Source organism: Kwoniella mangroviensis (assembly GCF_000507465.2).
Source record: "Kwoniella mangroviensis CBS 8507 chromosome 1 map unlocalized Ctg01, whole genome shotgun sequence".
Taxonomy (NCBI): domain Eukaryota; kingdom Fungi; phylum Basidiomycota; class Tremellomycetes; order Tremellales; family Cryptococcaceae; genus Kwoniella; species Kwoniella mangrovensis.
The window spans coordinates 8,416,653-8,439,199 of NW_027062533.1; the positions used below are offsets into that span (position 1 = coordinate 8,416,653).

General features: G+C 44.9%; 12 protein-coding genes and 2 non-coding genes across 14 annotated transcripts; 6 read left to right on the forward strand and 8 right to left on the reverse strand.

Annotated features, from left to right (window-relative positions):
• Positions 1-205: 205 nt before the first annotated feature.
• Positions 206-1,501, forward strand: I203_103173 (uncharacterized protein; the record flags this gene model as incomplete). The annotated part of the gene is made up of 9 exons (XM_019150698.2): positions 206-423; positions 568-621; positions 675-682; positions 738-760; positions 815-910; positions 958-1,160; positions 1,229-1,340; positions 1,386-1,409; positions 1,463-1,501. 9 exons carry the CDS (start codon positions 206-208, stop codon positions 1,499-1,501), a joined length of 777 nt encoding a protein of 258 aa, XP_018999925.2.
• Positions 1,502-1,526: 25 nt separating this feature from the next.
• Positions 1,527-1,931, forward strand: I203_103174 (uncharacterized protein; the record flags this gene model as incomplete). Its single annotated transcript, XM_065517247.1, has 2 exons — positions 1,527-1,756; positions 1,832-1,931. The coding sequence occupies 2 exons, from the start codon at positions 1,527-1,529 to the stop codon at positions 1,929-1,931; spliced, it is 330 nt and encodes a 109-aa protein (XP_065374065.1).
• Positions 1,932-2,026: 95 nt separating this feature from the next.
• I203_103175 (uncharacterized protein) lies at positions 2,027-2,862 on the reverse strand (the record flags this gene model as incomplete). Its single annotated transcript, XM_019150697.1, has 3 exons — positions 2,027-2,326; positions 2,396-2,425; positions 2,491-2,862. The coding sequence occupies 3 exons, from the start codon at positions 2,860-2,862 to the stop codon at positions 2,027-2,029; spliced, it is 702 nt and encodes a 233-aa protein (XP_018999924.1).
• A 329-nt stretch (positions 2,863-3,191) lies between these two features.
• Positions 3,192-4,254, forward strand: I203_103176 (uncharacterized protein; the record flags this gene model as incomplete). Its single annotated transcript, XM_065517248.1, has 4 exons — positions 3,192-3,236; positions 3,300-3,590; positions 3,884-3,973; positions 4,066-4,254. The coding sequence occupies 4 exons, from the start codon at positions 3,192-3,194 to the stop codon at positions 4,252-4,254; spliced, it is 615 nt and encodes a 204-aa protein (XP_065374066.1).
• A 115-nt stretch (positions 4,255-4,369) lies between these two features.
• I203_103177 (uncharacterized protein) lies at positions 4,370-6,058 on the reverse strand (the record flags this gene model as incomplete). Its single annotated transcript, XM_019150695.1, has 5 exons — positions 4,370-4,687; positions 4,767-5,091; positions 5,185-5,633; positions 5,714-5,973; positions 6,040-6,058. The coding sequence occupies 5 exons, from the start codon at positions 6,056-6,058 to the stop codon at positions 4,370-4,372; spliced, it is 1,371 nt and encodes a 456-aa protein (XP_018999922.1).
• Positions 6,059-6,418: 360 nt separating this feature from the next.
• Positions 6,419-9,676, reverse strand: I203_103178 (uncharacterized protein; the record flags this gene model as incomplete). The annotated part of the gene is made up of 18 exons (XM_065517249.1): positions 6,419-6,918; positions 7,062-7,117; positions 7,206-7,344; positions 7,398-7,525; positions 7,580-7,599; positions 7,666-7,785; positions 7,849-7,997; positions 8,050-8,169; positions 8,219-8,288; positions 8,343-8,422; positions 8,477-8,568; positions 8,626-8,667; positions 8,724-8,734; positions 8,790-8,895; positions 8,947-9,020; positions 9,078-9,101; positions 9,153-9,266; positions 9,335-9,676. The coding sequence occupies 18 exons, from the start codon at positions 9,674-9,676 to the stop codon at positions 6,419-6,421; spliced, it is 2,187 nt and encodes a 728-aa protein (XP_065374067.1).
• A 294-nt stretch (positions 9,677-9,970) lies between these two features.
• On the reverse strand, positions 9,971-11,172 carry I203_103179 (uncharacterized protein; the record flags this gene model as incomplete). The annotated part of the gene is made up of 5 exons (XM_019150693.1): positions 9,971-10,288; positions 10,409-10,563; positions 10,687-10,777; positions 10,836-10,875; positions 11,093-11,172. The coding sequence occupies 5 exons, from the start codon at positions 11,170-11,172 to the stop codon at positions 9,971-9,973; spliced, it is 684 nt and encodes a 227-aa protein (XP_018999920.1).
• Positions 11,173-12,066: 894 nt separating this feature from the next.
• On the reverse strand, positions 12,067-13,073 carry I203_103180 (uncharacterized protein; the record flags this gene model as incomplete). The annotated part of the gene is made up of 2 exons (XM_019150692.1): positions 12,067-12,161; positions 12,230-13,073. The coding sequence occupies 2 exons, from the start codon at positions 13,071-13,073 to the stop codon at positions 12,067-12,069; spliced, it is 939 nt and encodes a 312-aa protein (XP_018999919.1).
• Positions 13,074-13,356: 283 nt separating this feature from the next.
• I203_103181 lies at positions 13,357-13,442 on the forward strand. The gene has a single exon. It is a non-coding gene; the product is annotated as a tRNA-Arg (tRNA).
• A 237-nt stretch (positions 13,443-13,679) lies between these two features.
• Positions 13,680-13,776, reverse strand: I203_103182. The gene has a single exon. It is a non-coding gene; the product is annotated as a tRNA-Arg (tRNA).
• Positions 13,777-14,914: 1,138 nt separating this feature from the next.
• Positions 14,915-16,645, forward strand: I203_103183 (uncharacterized protein; the record flags this gene model as incomplete). Its single annotated transcript, XM_019150691.1, has 6 exons — positions 14,915-15,046; positions 15,106-15,208; positions 15,344-15,549; positions 15,669-15,965; positions 16,058-16,111; positions 16,196-16,645. The coding sequence occupies 6 exons, from the start codon at positions 14,915-14,917 to the stop codon at positions 16,643-16,645; spliced, it is 1,242 nt and encodes a 413-aa protein (XP_018999918.1).
• A 443-nt stretch (positions 16,646-17,088) lies between these two features.
• Positions 17,089-18,155, reverse strand: I203_103184 (uncharacterized protein; the record flags this gene model as incomplete). Its single annotated transcript, XM_019150690.1, has 5 exons — positions 17,089-17,382; positions 17,586-17,792; positions 17,878-17,930; positions 18,005-18,077; positions 18,150-18,155. 5 exons carry the CDS (start codon positions 18,153-18,155, stop codon positions 17,089-17,091), a joined length of 633 nt encoding a protein of 210 aa, XP_018999917.1.
• A 430-nt stretch (positions 18,156-18,585) lies between these two features.
• On the forward strand, positions 18,586-20,619 carry I203_103185 (uncharacterized protein; the record flags this gene model as incomplete). The annotated part of the gene is made up of 5 exons (XM_019150689.1): positions 18,586-18,891; positions 18,953-19,144; positions 19,200-19,365; positions 19,424-19,827; positions 20,128-20,619. 5 exons carry the CDS (start codon positions 18,586-18,588, stop codon positions 20,617-20,619), a joined length of 1,560 nt encoding a protein of 519 aa, XP_018999916.1.
• A 174-nt stretch (positions 20,620-20,793) lies between these two features.
• On the reverse strand, positions 20,794-21,587 carry I203_103186 (uncharacterized protein; the record flags this gene model as incomplete). Its single annotated transcript, XM_019150688.1, has 4 exons — positions 20,794-21,048; positions 21,146-21,310; positions 21,363-21,395; positions 21,516-21,587. 4 exons carry the CDS (start codon positions 21,585-21,587, stop codon positions 20,794-20,796), a joined length of 525 nt encoding a protein of 174 aa, XP_018999915.1.
• Between the last annotated feature and the right edge of the window lie 960 nt (positions 21,588-22,547).

Consider the following 22,547-nt stretch of genomic DNA (forward strand, 5'->3'; position numbering starts at 1 on the left):
GGATCGGCTAAATCGTACTCGTTGCAGATCCTCCAAAGATCGAATCATCATTATCATAACTCAGTATTCTTCTTAAGCAGCTTTGTACATATACCATAACATAGCATCGCATCGCATAGTAGTGGACCCGACAAACAGGATAGAATCAATAGAAATTAGATCTCTTCATTTCCTCAAGACAAGATCCCCACTCGTCTATCATCCCATGGTTAGAATATCCATTCCTACCCTTCCCAAAGCCCCCCTGATCCCTCCATCAGGCCTATCGATCCTCCCCCTCCCACAAGCTGCGTCGTACCTCGCACAATTCCTCGAAAATGGAAAGGGAAATACGGTGATGCTCACAGGAGCTGGGGTCAGTGTGGATAGTGGGATAAGAGCGTACAGAGGGGAGAAGGGGACGTACAGTAATCCGAGTTATAAGTGAGTGGGTGAGTTGAGGTCTGGGTCTGAATGGAACGGGGAAGTGTATAGATGATGTTTAGAGGATCTGAGTGAAGACAGAAACGATCAAGGGCAGTTGTCAATCGGATGAAAAGCGGTTGCTAACCCGAAATACTCTTCCAGACCCATTCTCTACCACGAATTAGTGGAAGATAGCGATCGAGGCGATATGTTCAGGTGAGCTCGGTACGACGGACTACACAGTTCGACTCAAGCTGACCATATACCAGGCGGCGCTGTAAGCTCAAAACGTCCCCTTGCAGGTCTAAAAGCTAATGTACCGTAATACTCAGACTGGGCTAGATCGTTTCTCGGTGTGAGTGTTTTATCAATCTAGCACGTTTGTGTAAATTGTTTATACCCTGCATAGTACCCGCCCGTTCGAGATGCTCAGGCAAATCCTACGCATATATACATAGCTGCATTACAGCATTTGGGCTTAGCCCCGAAACTGATAACGCAAAACGTGAGTTGATCTCGCCAAATGCGTTATACGCTGACAATCTCTTACAGGTAGACAACCTCCATCGTAAAGCTTATTCCCTTCTCTCGCCGACATATGACAAATCGTCGATATTGGAGCTACACGGTACACTAGCAAAAGTTCATTGTCTGAAACATCGTCATCAACAGACGAGGGATATATTCCAAGAGGATATAGCGAGGATGAATCCGATCTGGGATCAGGAGGCGAAAGAGGCCGAGAGGACGGGAACGTGAGTGATCACCATTTCCGAAATGCTCTCAACAAAGTCGGACTAGCTGATCACACTCCCCTTCGTAGACGTCCGAGGACAAATCCCGATGGTGATGTCGAGCTACACGGAGTAGATTATAGATCCTTCAATGTACCTCCCTGTAGGATATGTGAGAAGGAGAAAGCCGAAGCTTCGATGGTGAGTAGTCCGTCCGACCGAAGGGCGAGCTGACATCCTGGCTAGGTCAAACCAAATGTCGTATTCTTCGTGAGTCTCTGTCGCATATGATGTAACCAATGCTCATGTCTCATTACTTCCAGGGAGAAACGATAACACCGGAAGTGCGGGATGAATCGTGAGTTCCCATAGACTACTCTCGAGCTGATGTCCAGTCTCCACCTCATTTCATCCTCCTCGTCACTCCTCATCCTCGGTACATCCCTAGCAACCTACTCTGCCTTCCGATTAGTCAAACTAGCTGTGGAACATAAGAAGCCCGTTTTGATGATTACCACTGGACCAACACGTGCAGACCCATTCATGGGCAATGGGCTGGACAAGATGGATAGAGTAGCTGGGGATGTATTGGGGAAGTATTTAGATGAGGCTGTAAAGTGAGTCATAATTACACATACCCATCAAAATTTAAGATTAGGCGATGTAGCTAATTCCTCCCATTGTTTTCGAAGAATAAGTACAGGTAAAGAGGTGGAAGATGTAAAACGGTACTTGCACACTGGTGTAGTAAAGAGACCACCTGAAGTCGAAGGACCGCGGGCAGAAGGATGAATAGTAGCATATATATCAAGCGAAGAATCATATTGCATCTATCTATCCATACTAGTGCAACCTATCAAGTACCCATAAATTACTCATGAATAATATCATTTTTTACCCTTCCCCTTGCCTTTCCCTTTTCCTATTCCCCCTTTTGGCTGCTTTTCTAACAACTCCTTCATCGCTCTATCATGTTCCGCCAACTCTCTGATAGCTTTCGAAGCCTCTTCCTTAGCATGATGCCGGACTGACTTCGACTTCAGTTGAGATCGCGATTGCTGTCGTGAAGCGACATTTGAGGCTCCTACAGCAGGCACTGACGAAGGGATTTGTGGGGACAGCTCGGGCGAAGAATCAGGTACTAACGCAGGAGAGGATGGAATGATATGGACCGATGGTGGCGATGACTATCAGTATGATATCATCAGCAAACACGATCAAATAAAAAGGAGATCCTGCATACTCGAACAACTTACTGAGCCCACCGATATCACTTCTATTGATTTCTGATAGCCATCCACAGCAGTTAGCGACTGAGGTCTATTCATATTGTTGTACGAATGGAACTTACATCTTCTCTTGCCTTCAGTGCCACCTCTTCACTTCTACTCAGCTTCAGATCATCAGGTTCCTCTTTCACACTGACAACTCCTTTCTGCTCAGCCATGGAATGTGAAATCGATGGCGAAGCCGGCGGACGAGGCAACTCAAGAGAACTTGATCCAGCTTTCGGTGCGACTGGTGGGTGTAAGAGAGCAGTAAGGGTAGGATCATACCTCCAATGGGGTACAGGCCCGATCGCTCCTAATTTTCGACTAAATAGGAACCTTTCCGGTGGGTATGGTGGTCCAGCTGGACCGAGTTTCCGAAGCCACCATGGTGTGGAGTCGCTAGGCTGCTCTTGCGGAGGAGGAACAGGAGTCGTAGGCTCAGAAGATCCCATCTGGATGTCTCGCTCCTTTGATGGTGATTCTTCGATACTTACAGTTGGTTTTCAAACATTGATCCGCGTTGTTTAACTTGTTGACGGTTCCTTGCCAAGTATCGGACATGTAAATTGTATTTTTAGTTGATTAGTTACTGAAGGCAAATGTCATACAGTGGAGAACGTAGATATCCTTCATTCCACTGGCGGGTGTATTGCATTCCCATGTCAAGTTGTCATACCAGAGTCGGTTCCTATAAACTTCAGCTAACTCATACCAAAACAACCATCTTTCCATCAACGAGCAATTCAGCCTCACGCAAGAAATCAAAATACATAATTCCAAAATGTCAGCAGCAAGATGGTCCAACATTACCGCTCAAGATCGCAGAGTCAGTCACATCCTTTTAACTATAACATATAGATTTTCTTTAACGATTCATGAGATGTCATAGAGAATCGATAGATATCGAACGTCGTACGATGATTGGAATGAACCCCATAATTTCTCTTTCAATAACCATTTGATTGATCAATACGAAGGTGGCCCAGATGCGTTGAAACTTCTTTATGAGAAATCAGAATGCTTGATTGGCCAAAATTGGTTGAACGATATGGTAATTTCTCATTACATGGATCTGATTGTCACTTCGAGTCCCATTTCTGTGCTGTCATTGGGTCCACAATTTTTATCTCATTGTGAGATAGTAGATAACAACGAAAGGGTGGAGCAATTAATGTATCTTGTAAGTCATGAATGAGCTGAACATAAGATTCGGTCGCAAGCTTACATCACATCAAATCAAGAGCAAAAGTCCCTTTCAATACGATGCATGGATTTGGCCTGTGAATGTTGGAGGGGAGCATTGGACAAGCGTCGCACTGTATCCATCTCACCAAGTAGTGCTGTATTATGACTCTTTCGGTGGTGGCGGTGCTAAATGTCGCGAATGTTGTTTGGTAGGTCTTTGACAATCTTCCCCGAACCTTGACGAACAAGTGCTCGCTACAATGCTGATTGTGTTATGTCGATTCGCAGCTGATGTTGGAATGGGCGGAGATGGTGTGGAACAGCGAAGGTAGGAATAGTCCTTTCCCGGGTAATGATTGGCAAATCGTTCAAATCACCGTAAGTTCCATCATACAATCTTCCACTTTATCTTCGTATTGTAGCAACAAGTGCTAAAATCACTAATGATGCTGTTTCGTGTTCCTCTACAGAACGGTCCTCGACAGCCCAATCAATATGATTGCGGTGTTTACTGCTGTCAAGCTCTCTATGAGTTAGCACAAGGGCTGCCATCAAGACGATTGGCGGAAGGTTGGAGATTTGGCGGTACTGATTTGCCGAATCTCAGGATGGTGATGACTGAGGAAATCGCTACTAGAAGACTTCGTGTCCGCTTCTGATTCATGTGTGAAGAGTTTAGAATGTTCATGATATCATAGTGCTAGTCGAGGGAATCAGAATTAATCTACTTCTCATCATGTTGGTTACTAAATGAAATATTTGGAAATACCATCCTTATGCTCCTCCTTTGTGCGTTTCGCTCTCCAAATTCCCATATCTGATGATAGCAATCCTGAGCCGCTGCTTCAACCCACCCTCCTCCTTTGCCTTACAGCACACGTCATGAATGTCCTTTACCCATCTCATCACCAAGACTAGATCCGCTCGAATCCTGCTCTCCGGATCCAACCTCAACAGCCCCTCTATCACCTCCAACACATCTATCTGAGTATCCTCGGAAAGATGGCGAAGTAAAGGTAAATGGTCACTTATTGGTCTAAGGGTAGAATCGGGGAAATCAATCTTGTCAGAATCGGAAAGAGTTGTGAATCCCTATATCACAAGGACGAATCAGTAATTTTATAAGTATATTCGAAAGTTATGATTGTAATGTTGGGAAGAGGTCACTTACTGGCCAATTTTCCGGAGATGGTTTACCAAGTACTTTGAATATACTTGAAGCTAATCCCAGTGAACCGTAGGTAGAGTCCAAGAGAGGCCGTCTAGTTTGTATCGAGGAGGAAGGTTCGTTGTCTAGTGGATCCATCTGATCTTCGTCCGAAGAGTCAGAAGAGTCAACATTGGACAAGGAAGATGAGGTATCTGATGATGGTGAATCTAAAGCGAAACCATAAGGTCTGAAAAATTGAGCTACTATACAACCGACTGACCATAGGTCGACTTTGAGCGGGTCGTACGATCGAGGTGAAAATAAAAGTTCAGGTGCGCGATATGATCTGTTCTTGAGTAGGTTAGTTTTTATGTTGTACGAAATCACGTATCGTATACACCCTCAGACACACAAGACGAGGGAAGAGGTCTAGACTCACCCTGTTCCTACGTCGCAACACATGTTATGATCGTCCTCTTTCGATCTGCCAACATTTTCCTCCCATTCATGATCCTTCACCCTTCCCCCCTCGTTCGCCTTGATTCCGTCTCCTTCAACCATCTTAACACCTCCTACCAGAAATGAGTCCCTTGATTCACCAGATTTTGGAGAATAGGCAATCCCAAAATCGATTAATTTCAGTCTCCCCTGCTTATCAAACATGACATTCGAAGGATTCACATCCCTATGAGCGATAGGTGGATTCATCGAATGAAGGTATGAAATAGCATTTAAGAGTTGATACGAAATGATCTTCGGTATATCGACGTCGGTAGGTGAGAAAGATGGATCTTGGAATAGATCCGAGAGGGACATAGGGTATAGAGGCAGGGTCAAGCGATGCTGGAGGATCTCTTCATCGAATGTATAATTTAGAAGGGTGATTATCTATGGAAACCTTGAGATTAACAGCTCATCCTTCGATCTGGACCTAGATGTGAAAGACGTCCATTTTAAGAGGTACTTACATTGGGATGATCTATCTTCCTTAGTAGTTCAACTTCCTTTAGGACATTATGAGGTTCGTTACCCCTTATATATCCGTCTCGAGGGGCATAGACGATTTTAAGTGCTTTCCAGCCTCTCGATCTATCAGCATGGCCGTATTTGTCTTTGCGTTCATCTTTCGATACCGTATTGTTCGAAAATACTTCACTGCTTGAAGATCCATGGTCATTAGGGTCGTCTTGTTCTTGAATTCTGATAGCGTATATGTCTCCTTGGCGACCTGTGAAGCATATATCAGTTGGGCTATTCATGCGACTGGACGGAAGGAAAAGCAGACTTGACTTACCGTGAGCGATAGGTATCATTATTGAGCAGATACAAGAGCAGAACGGAACGCTTTCGTCCCTCCTACCATTCTATATGGATGAGTCTCCCATTCCGTTTCTATCAGTACCTTTCTAAATTGTGACGGAGGTATGGGGTCAAAGTGTTTCAAAGAAAAAATGAAGGCATCAGGCGTAAGCTCTCATTTTACGAGTGTGTTATCACTCGTGAAAAGGACTCGTCCAAAGTGGAGGTGGTCCAGTCAAAACCAACATACAATGGCATCGAATGTTTTTTGGATTGCTCATCCAGGTCATGTGATCATGTATGAATGCATCTAGCAATAGTATATGATATGCACCGATCTACACCTATCTAACTAATCTACCAAGATAAAACATCTACTGTCCGGTGGAATTTCCTCTCCCCCATCCTCCAAACCTCCCAATCGATCCCGTATTACTGCTATTGGCGTTACTACCACCCATCAAACTTATAGGTCTCAATCCCTTCGCACCGTTCTCATCTTTACTATTCGTCTGACCAGCAGACGGAGTAATTGTTGTTGGAGCCGAGGCAGCACCGGTCTGCCCACCTCTCAAAGTATTTATCCTAGATCCAAAGAAACTTCCTATCCCACTTCCAATCCCTCCTAGTGTCGCTTTGATATCTTCCATCTGTTTTCCTGTGTTTGGCGGGGTAGACGTCGTTGGAGGTGTAGAAGTGCCCTTGCTGGTCTTCTGAGCCTGAGCCTCTTCACGCTGCTGGAGTCGAGTGTTGACTTCTGACCGTACACCGTCGAACGCCTTGAACAGTGATGAGGAGCCCGCTGCAAATGCTGAGCTGAGAGCGTCTCGGGTTGGGCCAAGCTGTTGGTCCAAGTGGAGATCGTGGAGGCCCTCTATGGAACAGTCGATATTAGCATGAGGTTTTGTATAGAATTGGAACAGGCGATATGATAAATCAGGAGGGGATGGCTGACACGCCTGAGTTGAAGTGCGATAAGGATGATGAAGATGTTGATAGGAAAGACCAATCACTCACCAGCCAACCTCAATCCTAGATCCGATACAGCGTTCACCTTCCCTTCGCATGGATGTCTGTACAAGACACAAAAACTTTGTCACCTTCCCATCAAAGACTCGCAGGAGTATTGAAATACATGATAGCGGAAGTAACTAAACTCACCTAGGCTCGCAAATGTCGAACAGCGCAGGATCCGTACATCCATTCCAAATCTCGTACGCTGGGGTACTCTTGAACGAGGCTATCCAATGTTCAGAGAAAGGCGAGAGAATCGGTCCATCTCCAGCTGGGTCGTTGCCACCTGTCAGCAGTGTTTAGCGTGGTCATGAGACATTAGCAGAGATGGTCACTTACCCACTCCCACTATCGATATATCCTGTCTTTTAGCTTTCGTCAAGAAATCTGCGTATTTGATCGAAGAGAGCGCTCCGCAGATATACTCTTCGAAACGTGATCGCAAATCGTCGTCACTTCCTTTGAACCTGACATCAAAGCCCAATATCAGCGTTGGTCAAGTGGTAACAACATAAACTCACCCTGGACGTTCTCCTTCCGGCTAAGAGCAACACTCCGATCAGCTTGGGACGATCAACAAGAACATGGGTCATAGTGATACACTTACCAAACTCCATGACTCTTCTACCGTCCTGACCACATCATCCATCCATTTCCTATCTGCTGGAGTGAGCGTCACTAGTCTTTCGATCTTCGGATCGGTAAATTCAAATGTATTCGTGTCGATCTGTACATGTCACCATATGATCAGCTCAAATACCTGCATTTGCAGAAGAGGGTCCGAACCCACGTTAACCAATAAATCATATTTGCAATCCTTCTGGTGAGTGACAATCTGATTCGTCGTTCCGACCAGCCACGATTTGGCTTGTAACATGTGTATCTGCTGCAATGGCATATATGGTTGGAAAAATGAATCTTTGCCGAACACCTGGAGGGCTGTGGAAATGTCAGCTGGAAGATCTGAGAGTAGAAGCGCAGCATGACCTACGCAATCCCATATATCTGAGCAGACTCGACCTATCGCTTGTCCTTAACGATGTTGGTCGCACTTTCGTCTTCTTCATGTCCAAGTCGGGTGATCCAGAGTCTTTCAGACTCATCAGAAGGCCTTGGCAACAGATCAGCTGCACATACAAAAGATAGAACGTTCAGCTTACCTGGTATGAGAGAGACCAAAGAGTACTGATATGTACACAGCTTCTCTACGGGGTAGCCATATAGCATTACCTGAAAAGACATTCTGTTAGCTACAGGCGCACTCAAAAAGGACATCTAGCTAACCCTTTTCTGGAGCATGAGCAATTTCAATAATACCAAAGTACGATGTCTGAATTTATGTACCAGTTCTCTGAGACTTGTGCCTATCATGGAGGATGAGCTGTTCTATGCAGACACGTAGTGAAGATATAGCTCACCAATATATATAGCCCCTTCGTTGCTCTTCCCTTCCAAGCTCGATTCGAGCGACGTATAGAAATCCTCCAGTATCTCAGTTTGTGTGAAGTCGCTATGACATGTCATGTCAGTCTGACTCTTCGATGTTTTCTGCATTATGTCAACTCACCGTTGCGCAAAATACGCTCTGGTCACTACTCCGAGTTTATCACTAAATTATCCCATTAGCTTGGTTCTCGTATACCTCTGTTTCATATCATAACACACCGTATCGGTCCCTATAACATCGGTGTAAGCTGGACTCGTATCGTTCTGCAAAAGAAGTGAGCTCACAAATACAGGTTGACTAGCAATGACCACTACAGCTTTCTGGACCATACTTCTCGTCACGTCACTTGGACGTCTCGTCAATTCTGACGATGCCAATTGTCGATTACACCTGATATCACCTACGTCAGCTACAATAGATGGAAGAAGTGTCGGCACATACGATATACCGAATAACGTCTGTGAGGATGGTACGTCCGTCGGTACTTGACCCCCTGAGGGCGTGTATGTGCAGTGCTACGATTTTATAGGTTAGAGTAGTCCGAATGTTGTGAAGGGCGGGTGGGTACATACGAAATACGAATAATCCTCCTCACTCTATTGAAGTAGGTGTCAGCTATTTGTCTTCTCGAGATCAAGAGAGCTCACCAGATGCGCTCCATCTGGCAACGCCAAGAAAGGTAAGAGTCTCATCCAATCTTCATCATCTTGAATCGCAAGTTGAAGTGAAGGTGGATATGCGAACTCGACCGTTGGGCCGATCTATGCAAGTCATCAAGAAGTATCAGCTATCCGCTCATCAGAGAAGTACGAGAAAGAGGTTTACACACAAGATGATTGAAGTCCACCACTGCTACACCCAACACAAGCGGGGTCGGTCCTCCTCCAGAAGTCAGCAACGTACTAACCGTCGTACTGCTCATCGCACTGGACTTCGTGGACAGAGGGGGTCGAGAAGAACTAGCTATAGAGGGTGATGCATAGCTTAATGAAGATGCAGACGATTCTCTCCATGATTGATCTTTACCTGAGTCGGGGTTTGGCGCAGGGGCATCTAAATCTACATTATCCAACAATTCCTCTCCATCGTCGTCCTTGTCTTTCGGTGCAGCTGAGAAGTCGAATAACGGGGAGTTGGCACGCCTCTCTGTGGGCGAGTAGGGGGATGCCATGGTGGGTTGGTATATGGTATAGAAGATGAAAATGAGAAATGATGAAAGGTTGATTTCATTGTTTTAATGATTTTCATTGACGCGTAGTGAAATGAAATGACGCACTGACCTGGTCGGTTTTTTTTGGTATCCTCTTTTTGTGCGATACCGACGGACGTCTGTGACATACAACATACAACATACAACATACAACATACAACTTGCTATCATTGACAAGCAACAGCGAGATTGTACCTGAGTCACTGCAAGATGCAGCCATACCAGAGCAGTGTGAATGCATATTATACCAACTACCTATACAGACCCAGGTGGAGGCGGAGGAGCCACCGTCTCACCTTCTTTAACCGTCTTCGTCGCCTCCTTGGATATCGGATTGGAAGTCTCTATCGTACTAGCAGGGGTAGGTATGGGAGCTTCAGGTGTAGATGGAGGTGGTGGTGCTTCGGCTTCTCGTTCAGCTTTTATCCTCTCCAAAGCTCGGAATACTTTAGACTGTAGGTAATGTGAATGTGTGGGTGTTCTGGATGATTTCTTAGCTGAAGATGAGGGAGTGGTGTGAGTCTCGGGTTTGACGGTGGGTGGACCGTTGGCAGTGAATATAGAGTCGTAGTGCTAAGTAAACCGGCATTAGCTATGCCGTTCAGTATGGGATATTCAAAGACCAGGAGGATGGATCGATAGTCCTCTCTCTTACGAGATATCCTTTGGATGATACAAGAGAGCCTAACTCACCTTCTGGATCACCTCCATCGGATCATCCTTCTTCACATTCAAGATCAGATGAGCCTCGTCCAAACTCATATTCAGCTGACTCGTTATCTTATTCTTCGACGATCCAGTTCCGACAGGTCCGGAGTCAGGTGCTCCCTCGGGCTTGTGCTTGAAGTCTATGCATGAATAAGAACAGTCAGTACTGAATCCCACGGAGGACTGGGATTGCATCACTGGAAAGATACAGGATATACAGGAAGACGGATGAGATCATATCTATCACATAAACTTCTACTCACTCCTCACAGCCTGCTGGCCCGCTGCCGCCGTAGCTTTCCCCAACACCCTTATACCAGTCACCACCAGTTCGGCTATTACTCGAGGGGCGGACTAGATGATCACACAGAGTCAGCTCGTATGCTACGAAAGGACATGGAGAGGTACTTACCATTTCTGACGCAGAGGTAAGATTTCGAGACAAGAGTTGACTATCTGATCAAATTCGATGATCTGGATTCAAATTTCGAGAATATCACAGAAACCAGCGGTGATGATCTGTCTGTCTGTAGTCTTGCGGAAGGATGTAGAAGCAGATGTCGAGCGTGATATGTACCAGTACTTGAATGATGAGTCAGGAATAAAAGTTCGAACAAACCAATCCATTCTGCTTTGCCGAAACCTCATCTCGAATTATCCAAATCTCACTAAGTGGGCGACGGGTATAAACCTTTTGGTGGGGTGTATTGCTTCTTCATATCGATAACAACGTTATTATTGCCTGTCATTTTATCATCGTCTCACTATGGATGAATTGAATCACACTCACACTCCCATTTCTACAGCTCATACCTACGGGAATTATGTACATGAAGTTGCATGGAATGGGAAAGCGATTCTAAACATGCCAGATGTATATAGCATTCCACCCAGTGCCTCCGATGATGTTGACACCATGTAACCTAATGGACCGTTTGAATCCCTACGTGTGAAACGTGTTTCGACCATTCGTTCAATGATATCATGCGCACAAAGTATCTACGGCAAGTCTCCTACTGGTAAATCCCTTCTTACCCAACGATCTTTGTCCCTGATTCGCCTCCGGGAAACCTCCTGATCTGAAGGCCCAATTCCAATTGGAGATAGCCCTCCCCTTTAGCTTCTAGGACCTGCTCTAAAACAAGTTCGTTCAACATGCGGATCTCAAACAGAAACCGTCCAAAGTTTTATCGTTATGTGGAAGCATGGGTCAGGCTGAGACAAGAATAACTGAAGGTTGATTGAGCGGATCTGGCGAGTGGTTTTGGTAGGACGTTGGTCACGCAAAACGCAATAGATACGCTTGACACATGTATATACATACAGATAGGTCTACACACTCACTGGAGGTACAATTAAGTATACAGGACACAGGGATGAAGGATAGGTAAGCGATGGATACTGAAATTCAGTATAAACATTGCAGATATGATACACAACCATTACATATGAGAGATGAGAAAGAGATATTCAGAGATATGTGGATCACACGTATTCGGATCAGACGATCGGAGTGGTCCGAGGTATGGCAGGTATATCCAGTGTGGGTTGAAAACCATCATGGGAGAGACAGCGAGGAAAAGCTCGAGGGTCAAGTTTTGTAGATGACTATGGACATAAAGTACCATTGACAAGCTATCAAATTACTTTGTAGACGTCTTTTTACTTTCTTCCAATATCTCGAACTGCCTTCTGAGATCGTTTTTAGCAGCAGTCAAGGGACGAGTGGTATGATTCCCTGTGTGAGTGCGACAAACTATCAGCTAGGTCTATCATTAACCAAAGCAGATTCCTCTTTCAACACACCTTGAGGTTTCTTCGTAGACTGCCTATTCTCGTAAAGATGCTTATCTTCGAACGGCTTCTTTCTCGGTCTATAATCTCCATCCGAGTCATCATCATCAAAGAGACGAATCTTCCTCCCATTATCTTTGACTATCTTGCTGCGTCGTCCCTCTTTCCTCGATTCTTCTATTTCCATTTGTTCAACGACATCTTCGATTAAATGATCAATCAAAATTTGTTCTTCATTATCTTCCTCCTCAAAGTTCCAATACCTTCTCATCTGTTGCTGTGCATGTGCGATTGATCGCCCTTCGTTCCGATGAAAGGTTTCAAATAGCTTTAAGGACAGTTTCGATCTTTTGGAGATACCACAAGCCCGGAAGAAGTCGTAATCTTGGTAATCACTAGGTAATTCTTCGGTTCGTTTCACCTTCCATAAGCTGCTTTGGATCGGATGAGGGAGATTTGTGAAATCAGTCAAATCTTTAGCCTTGAAATCTGCGATTTCTTTGACCAGCGACACCGTGAGATCGATTATTATGGGAGGGACCGAGACGTTATCTTTGGATTCGAAAGATTCAGAATTGTGTTTTTGATATATGATCAAACGGGATACCATATAGTAAGCAGCAACGACATGCGGATCGTTCTTGACTAGTAGCAATTTCCAAAGTTGAGCATATGAGAGACCAGAGTCTCTTCCTTCTACGAATGGCACTGTAGCGCCCAGTCCTTTGCTTCCAACTTCCGACATAAGCCCTTTGATTACCTTTTGTCGTTCTCTAGTCCTCTTTGTACTTTCCTCGGCTTCATCGGAATCATCGTTTGGACTGGATGAATACGCAGCGAGCTTTTCTGCAATCATGTTTGAGGACGACAAAATGAATTCGAAGAGGGTTTAGAAAGGTTTGAATATCCTCAGAGCTATCAGATGCGATATAACCAATCCCAGAATCAGCTACAACGGGCATTTGACATCGATTCGGCACCTCCCAAAGATAGATATTGAAGGGAAACGTCCAGATATGACTTGAACAGAGCCAAATAGCTTTGATGATCAGGTGGAAGTGGCGGCAGAGCTAACAAATATCGCTAACAGCCTATGCTGTTTTCTCAAGTCTGTTAAGTCGCTGGCACAGGCGTTTTCTGCCCTGTTAGCGCAGTGGTAGCGCATGTGACTTCTACCCGCTGGGTCTAAATCATAAGGTCGCGGGTTCGACCCCCGCATGGGGTTCGTCAGTTTTTAACGATTTAATCATATTCCTTTTTATTGATCTTCTTTTCCCTCTCAAACGCTCGCAACGTGTTTTGAGTCGGCGATGCTCCTAGGAGATTCAGGCATCTGACTGGACAAGGGGCGTTGCATGCATGACCCAGCATGTTGTCAGTGGCAGGGCTCGGGCGGGGGCGAACAGGAGCAAAAAAAAGCCCGAAAGACAGCGAACATGTGAAAAGATCGAAAAAATTGATGAACCCCATGCGGGGCTCGAACCCGCGACCTTAAGATGATCTTCTCAACTGCTGAATGAGTTAGAAGTCTTACGCACTACCATCTGTGCTAACAGGGCGTTATTATTGGCTCTCTTTTTTCGGGAAATATATCTTGAAGGCTTTTCGGTGTCGTGATTGCTGTGCTGGGCTTCTCCTTACATTTCCGCACGGCTTTGAAGATCCTGCAAGGTTTCGCGTGTGTTCAAGAACCCATGACATGCGCAACAGTGCCAAAATATTGACAATGTATTGACAGACTCGTGTCGTCTATTTCCGCATATGTCACTTGAAACAAGGTTATGAGGCGTACCAATTCACTACCTGCCACCAGCTCATACTTGATGATGTCTGGAGAGTGTGTCCGGCTCTCGGTTCTCATAATGCTTCTCTCGTACATCTGCGGTCCAAACATTCTCTATCACGGCTCTTTACTCGGGATACAAACAACCACAGAAAGGCAGAGTTCATCGTTATTCTACGACTCTGTCTATAAGATCTCTTGAGCGAGCTTAGATGAATCGCATCTCGTATTGTCATACATTTCTACATGTTGTAGCCGTGTTATAGGTGTAAGTGGTATCACCGTTCGGAGCACAGAAGTTCACCAACAGTATGTGACATGCAATCATATGGAAGTTTTCTGGCTCGTGGCATTGAATTCTGTTCGCATACTCAAGCAGACTTGACATGTTCAGATGCACACATTCAAATGACCGTATGTATTGAGAATGGGTTATAAGAGGCACCGGGAGTATGGGCCGTCTCGTATACATACCTGGGGTATGATAGTATATCTGAAATGCTCTTGGGAATCATGGGACGTACAGTCATATCGATGCATTTTTCATTCGTGCTTATACGATGAAACCCACCGGGTGGCAAATAGCTGAATGGGAGTTTCGTAGTGCGGAGACTGCCTCCACTCTTGAATGTTGTATTTCAAACCGCTCGAACATGACGTTTGGATGTGGGTGAGAATGAAAGAAAGCATGCAAACATGCAATCTTTGTCACTGCCCATCTATATGCCTTTTCGTCTATTCATATTGGAAATTTATCGACAAGAATCTGGCACAACATATCTTCCCCTTCCCTTCAATATCTTACACTTTCCTCTTCTACCCTGTCGTTCCCTAAAGAAATCATCGACTCAGCGCAGACATGTTAGTCACCATCTATACCTGAGTTCCCCAGCTGACGACCCCTTTACTTTGACATGTACGACAGGACTGGCGATACGAAACAACCTACAAACGAAGCTCACGAACCACGTAATGACGATGAGGGGTTATCTGATGAAGGCATATCTGGTGGATCTTCTCCGCACTCGTCTTCATCTCATGATATCGTCAGTTTTTTGTACCTATACCCAGCAATCCCCAAGCTGACTATACTATCATATGATAGACTACCAAACTTCAACCTCGCATGAATACGGAAGGCAAGGTGGAAGAACATACGCCTAAAAGTGCTTTAGAGAAGGTATCAAATCTCATCAGATCCGGTCAAGGTGAGTTTGATCATCGACCTCCACTGTCCGACCTTGTTGAGTCCTTACCTCACATAGTAGTTATAGACGACACTTGATTGAAGGTATGGTATCAGAGCTTATGCATGTTATGTATGTTTTGTTTGTTGTGTATAGCCAAAAATATAATCCTCCTGTTAGGAGCAGGCATATCGACCTCAGCCGGAATCCCAGATTTCCGTTCACCCAAAACGGGTTTATATCATAATTTGCAGAAACTCAACTTACCTTTCCCAGAGGCCGTTTTCGAGTTGGGGTTCTTCAGAAAGAGACCTGAACCATTTTGGGAGTTGGCTAAAGAGATTTATCCGGGAAAGTTCCATGTGAGTGGATATATAGATTTCTATCCATTGCCCCTTCTGAATTGAAATGTTTCTTTCGTGGTATACCATATGGCACAAGATGAGGTGACTGATCAGCTGTTCGGTCCATTTTGTACTAGCCCACACCAACTCATTACTTTCTTACCCTTTTACATCAACACAAAGTATTGAAAAGAGTATTCACCCAAAATATCGATACGCTCGAGACTCTCGCTGGTCTACCTGAAGAAATGATCGTAGAGGCTCATGGGAGTTTTGCGAGATCGCATTGTCTGGATTGTAGAGCCGAAGTGGATAGGGAGAAGATATTGAGGGCTGGAGTGAGGAGGGGCGAAGTGGTTAGGTGTGATAATTTGGTCAAGCCCAAGGGGAAGAAGGGGAAGGATAAGACTGTGTGTGGAGGATTGGTCAAACCTGTGAGTTCCTCGTAGTTTAGATCTAACCATACAAGATCGTATCGTGTCTTATCGTAGTGACTTTTGATTATTATCAATTTTCGTGATTATAGGATATCGTATTCTTTGGTGAGAATCTACCTTATCGATTCTTCAACCTGTTGCCGGTAAGTCCAGATATTCTTCACTTTAGTGCAACCCCATCCCAGCAACTACTTTCGCAGAATCAATCTGATGAGAAATATATGTAGGAACTCAAACAATGTGATCTACTATTGATAATCGGTACATCCCTCCAAGTGCAACCTTTCGCCTCGCTAATCGACAGGGTGCCATCGGACTGTCCGAGATTACTCATAAATCGAGAACCTGTTGGACCTTTCGAACGTCTTTCCTCCTCCGGTGCATTACCTGACTCTCTCAAAAAGATCTTAAGTCCTAAGAGCAAGGACGAGAGGGATATGTACTGGGAAGGAGATGCGGATCAGGGGATATACGAATTGGTACAGCATCTAGGATGGAATGAGGAATTCGAAGAAGTTATGAGGAAGGGGAAGAAAGATCTCGAGAAGAGGTATAAAGATGCTGAGAAGCTGGAGGGTAAAGTAGATCAAGATGTGAGAGCTGTTAAGGAGATTGTAGATGACAGAGATGAGGCCGAGGAGTTGGAGGGAGCTATTAGAAGGCAACTGAAATTGTGATGGGGAACGCATCGAACACAAGGATAAGGAAGGTAGATCACAGATTGCTATCGTTGGATAGGTTCAGGTAGGACATGGTGGGAATGCGTTGTCGAATATGCTCAGCGGATGTTGTACCACTCGTTTAATTAGATGTTGTAGACTTTCGGATTGAACATGCAGATATCATACTATCGTATATCATGAAGAGTGGGTATATTATGAAATCTCCGTAATAGGGTCGTAAGGGAAAAAAATGAGATACAACGTCTGCCTAAATCCGAGGATGGTGGGTATATAGTGAATATGAGTTTGCTTCGATATTATTTACCGCCTTATCTACTTCCACATCCACTCTATCCTCCTTTAAGCTCATCCTACCAGACCTATCGATTGGCAAGTCAGGCAATACCATCGTGACTGTGGAAAACACTTCGCTTGTCCATCCTAATTGAGATCCTATCTTACAAAACCACACATTTCTTTCCCCTCCCTTTACCTCTCCCACCTTTCTTCAGACTCTCCTTAATGGCATTATCAAATACCTCTTTTACGCCCCAACCCTCTTTCGCCGAACATTCCAAATACCTCTTTGCTCCTATTTCCTTCGACACCTTTTCGCCCTCAATCGAAGTTATGGGCTTGGTACCCTGTGCAGCCATCAGCGATTGAGTCTGGGGATCGGATCGGAGGTCGGTCTTGGTGCAGATCAGGAGGATAGGGACGGATTCGCAGAAATGGGCCATTTCGGGGAACCACTATGGGAGATGAGAAGACAGGTCAGCTTGTATTACGAGTACAATTCAGATTCTAGTATCCGACGGAGTGTGTATAATCATTCTATACCATCCGATCGACTTAGTGTTGAAGGACTGTGGTATTGGAATACGGGCAGAAAGATACCTCGCGTTTTCGATTTCTTCTTGATGACAGAAGGAAAAGAGATATATGAATTACCCACCTTATCCTGCACATTCAACAGACTAGGTCTATGATTACAAGCGAACACAATCAAGATCACATCCGTATCGTTATAACTCAATGGTCTCAGCCTATCGAAATCTTCCTGTCCTGCTGTATCCCATAATGCCAGTTCGATTATTTTCGTTGGGTCGTTGGGAGAAGGGATCATCGTTATCAGATTTTCGAAGACTGTTGGGACGTATTCCTAACATAGACAGGCAGTATCAGCCTCGTCTCTTGTTTCTTCTGGTTGACTAGAGTTGTTTCATTTCAAGCAAAGATATACGCACCTCGGGAAATCGGTTCTCCGCATATACCGTTAACAGACATGTTTTACCGCATCCTATGGGTAATATATTGTGTTCAGCTGTTTGCTCGAGGATGAGAACGGATCAGCTGTCCATGTACACTACCCACCTCCATCGCCTACAACTACTAGTTTCCTTTTTATATCTGGTCTTCTCGTAGGTGCGTTGCTCTCGTTATACGTCTGTGCGGTGGGTTGTACATAGTCAGTCGGCTGTTGATTTCCTAACTTCAATCAGAGTAAAAACACACTCACGGACATGGTCTACTTTCTCCCTTGAGGTGCAGTAGTCTCTGACAAGATGGTGAGGATGGGGATGAAGACTGGGATGATGCTTTAGATTGTAAATAGTAGATTGACTGACATTCATGTTTTCGTTTCACCTGTCATCTTTGTCATTGAAAAGAGCAAACGCGTAGAGATCAAAGCGCGAAATATCAACACATCAGCACACGTGTTATTATTGTTATTCGGGAGTATCATTATCACCCCATATGTACCAAATTATCGCCATGATCCTCCACATTCCTTCTCTTTTGAAGATATAAATTTCACTTTGACCCAAATTGACTAACTCTTTTGAATTCTCTCTTCTACTCTACACCCACTCAACATAGCTAGCCTTCGAGGCAAAGCTCACCCATAAACACTCTTGAAATGGTGATATCTTGATACCCTTGCCTCAGAGACGATGTTACTATCACCTCGTCCTGCTCCCCTTACCCATACCTTGGATAATACAAGCCTACCTATTCCTATCGTTTCACCTGTCAAAGGCAAATCAAAGGCTTCTTCACCCGCATACGATCCTCGCTCAGAAACTCATGATGAAGAGGAGGTAAAACCGAAGATCTCCAGATCCGACTCCCGGTCAAGGTCTACCTCTTTACCGGCTTGTAGGACCGAACGGAGGTTCAAATGCCTTCATCCAGGATGCGATAAAGCGTATTTCAAACCTTCTCGATTGGCTGAACATGAACTGTGTCATACCGGTGAGGTCAGTCAGCTTCCTTCCTCCCTTTCGGCGCGACAAAAAGCTGACGATCGATGCTTTTTAGCGCCCCCACAAATGCCCTAATTGTGGTCAATCGTACCTTCGAGCATCCCACTTGCACGCTCACATGCGAACTCACCTTTCTGCGGATGCGAAGCCATTCAAATGCGAGCGAGAAGGTTGCGATAAAACATTCTGGACCGCTACTCATCTCAAGAGACATCATGATGTACATGATAAAGCGGAAGTCTACGCTGTGAGTTAGAGATCGATACAACGCATTGAGTCAAGCTGACATTTTCGGTGATCAGTGTGACCAGTGCGACGAAACTTTTGTCAAGGCTCATCTTCTTCGAGATCATGTCATCGTCACGCACATGCCAGAGGGTGCAAAGCCCTACCCTTGTTCTCATGAAGGTTGCGGTCAAAGTTTCAAGATGAAAGCTCATCTCAAGGCACATGAGAAAACACATGATCGTGAGTTTAGCTTCTTTCCAGTAGTCACCCTCATGATGCAAGCTAACGAGGTGTATAGCCAATCGATATACATGCTCGCATCCATCTCATGGAGATGATTTCCCTTCTTTTCCAGTATGGTCTGCCCTTCAAACTCACATTCACACTGCCCATCCTCCCGTATGTCCCCATGCGGAATGTAACGGCCGTGTATTCAAGAATGCCGGACGGTTGAAGGATCACCTGAAAGTCCATGCTGAACAGGCAGTCGACAAAGCTGCTCTAGCGGCTAAACAGCCCGAAGGTGAAATTCCCCAGATCATAGCTGATGGTTTATCGAGAAGAGCCAAGCGGAGGAGGATCAGTGAGATCAATGCTACGGACGATGGTGGGTCGAGTCCTAAATTGAGAAGAGTCTTGTCCGGAGAAGCCGGTAAAGATTGGTGGTGCGACGAGGAAGGATGTGATAAGAGGTTCAAATCGGTGAGTAAGGATTCTAACACTTCACGTTCCACCTTCTTCCCATACAACACCCAATTCTGTTCATCTTTGTCGCCCCGCGCAAATGATTATAATCTGAAGTCGCGACCGATCATTTCGGCATCTCTGTCAGACGGAGAGTCCCTCGGGACAATCGTGTCTGATAAAGATGTTTCGGATGATCACAATATGTGCTATTGACTTCATGCACCACCCTCTGATGCGCTCAACTCTCCCCTCTGTTCTGCGACCATGAATGTATACAAAGATGGAAGCTGATATTTTGCCTCTTGGCGAAAATAGAAATTTGCTCTTGAAGCGCATCGAAAAGCCATTCATCTTTCCCTCCGACCTCACATCTGTCCTATTGAAGGTTGTGGGAAATCGTATCCTCACAAGGCGAATCTCACTAGACATATCGCCTCTCATTCGAGACCTACCACTCCGTCGGGTACTACCAACAAAGATGACACTGTTGCGAATAGCAATGGCTTGGTAGGGAAAGTCAAAGAAGCTAGGAGGTTCGGTTGTCCCGCTCATGCGTTTGCTAAATTCGCTGGACTGTCCACTCCCACTACTGGTGATATCAACCTTACCACCGTTACCGATATCAGTGATCATCAAATAGGAAGAGACGATGAAGAGTATATCCCTTCGATGAACGATGGTAGATGTTTGATGAGATTCTGGAGGGTATACGATATAAGACGACACCTCAAAGCTCAACATGGTATAGAGTTGGAGGATATGGAAACGAGGAGGTTGTTGTTGTTTGATGGACAAACTGGGGAATAAATGATTATGCATCGCTCACAATGAAGTTAACGATTTTACGAACTTGTATATCCTTTTATCATCAATTGTTGTTAATTCATTGGACGTGTATATAGATTTCTCAGAAGTAGATAATTTACAATGCAAAAGGTGATGATCTATGATGCCTATCCCAAAATTCTCTAATACTCATATCTAGTAGAACGGATCATCGATCACCATGCGCAGTTCATCTTCATCCTCACTATCCCTAATGGTACCTTTGAACCTCTTCATCCTACCCCTTCTTTCCGGTGTTTGAGCTCGATGCTTACGTTCTTTGCTTCTAAGCGACACACTCGTAGGGACACCTGCATCTTTGGGAAAGTCTAAAGGGGATTTTGAGTTCTCACCAACTCTCACGCGATATTGATGTCGACGAAGAAGCCTGGAATTGATACCGCCAAGCTGCTAAATGATGAGAAGAATAGTCAGCCCGGAGCAGCTAAACAGTCTGTGAATCAAAATGGAAGTGGCTGCGACTAGGGTACATTGCTTAGCCACTTACCGGTTGATCCGGGCTCCATCCCAAAGCATTCAAGAACCTGTCCCTGAGCTTGAATGTTCGTTCCAGCAAATTCTGGGCGCTCAATCCTGACGTATTCGCTTTATCCGTCAATACACCTGACTGAAGCAAAACAACCTTGATAATTGCCACTCTCCGCTCGGAATCCTATCAAAGGCAACATTAACTCAGTCGTCTTGATGATTACACTACCACCCACCTTGGCCAAGATCTCTCGCTCATCCACAGAGAACTGTGAGCCTCACATTCGAAGATAATAGCTTCGATAGAGGAGAACCTGTGTGCCGTATAGAGTCATTCTCAGCAATGAGCAGGTATAGGAGTGGTGAAGGTGTGTAGCCAAATCACTTACAGCGACTTCTTCTGTCATTGCATCTCTCGCCTCTTGATTGATCCACCTCAAACCTGGTACATCAAACAGCATCTTGGCAGCAACTTCAAAGAGATGTTTGGGAGCTGGACGAAAGAGATATTCTTTGTTGAACCAATCATTCATTTTCGTATTAATGTACATGGGATGCGGTTGTTGGAGCATTTTCAAAGGTAGGAGAAATGATTGATTCTTTTTAACGACAACTCGTCCTCTGGTCAAGCCGCTACTTGTTCCATCGCGATCTTGAAGCCTTTTGGACGCTTCCCGTCCTCGCTTCTCGATCAAGCTGAGGCGAACGTTGATAGCTTCTTGCTTGTCATAAACCCCTCGATCCTCACCACAATCAATACTGCAAGGAAGAAGAGGTGTTAGTGTTTGCCAACCAAAGGGTTTGAGATCATGCTAGAGAACTAACTCGTATCGGAATCGTGGCATTGAGGACTACCACAAGGTTGACGATGAGAAATAGAGATCTACACTGATGTTAATCAGGATAGTTTGTGAGGGTGTAGTGAGGAGATTGGCTTAGGACTGACTCGTGGTGAACGGTAAAAGCAGGATATATCATTCAAATGGGATGTATGCTCTTATCTCTGATCCTGTAGTGTCTACGTATAGGACCGAGAGTACACGGAGCTGCTCAGGTTCAGTCATGGAATAGTAGTAAGTACCAGAGTGTAAACTCTCGCTTGATGTCTAGATTGATTGATCGATCGAAGGTGCGTGGGCTCGATGATCAAAACGTATATCAGGTACAGATTGGTGTGCCAAGCTGTGCTAAGATGATCTGTATAAATATAAAATGAAACTGATTAAATGATTGATCGATCATACAGTATCAAAAGGTCCTGTCTTACCTGCTTACAGTTGAGTCCGACCTCCTTTCGACATCGGAGAACAATGCGTGCGAAATTTTATATGCTGATGGTGACTGATGGTGAGACACGATTAAACGAAATAAGGTACAATACAATAGAGTCGATGGGAATGTTTACATAGCATGTGGAGCTG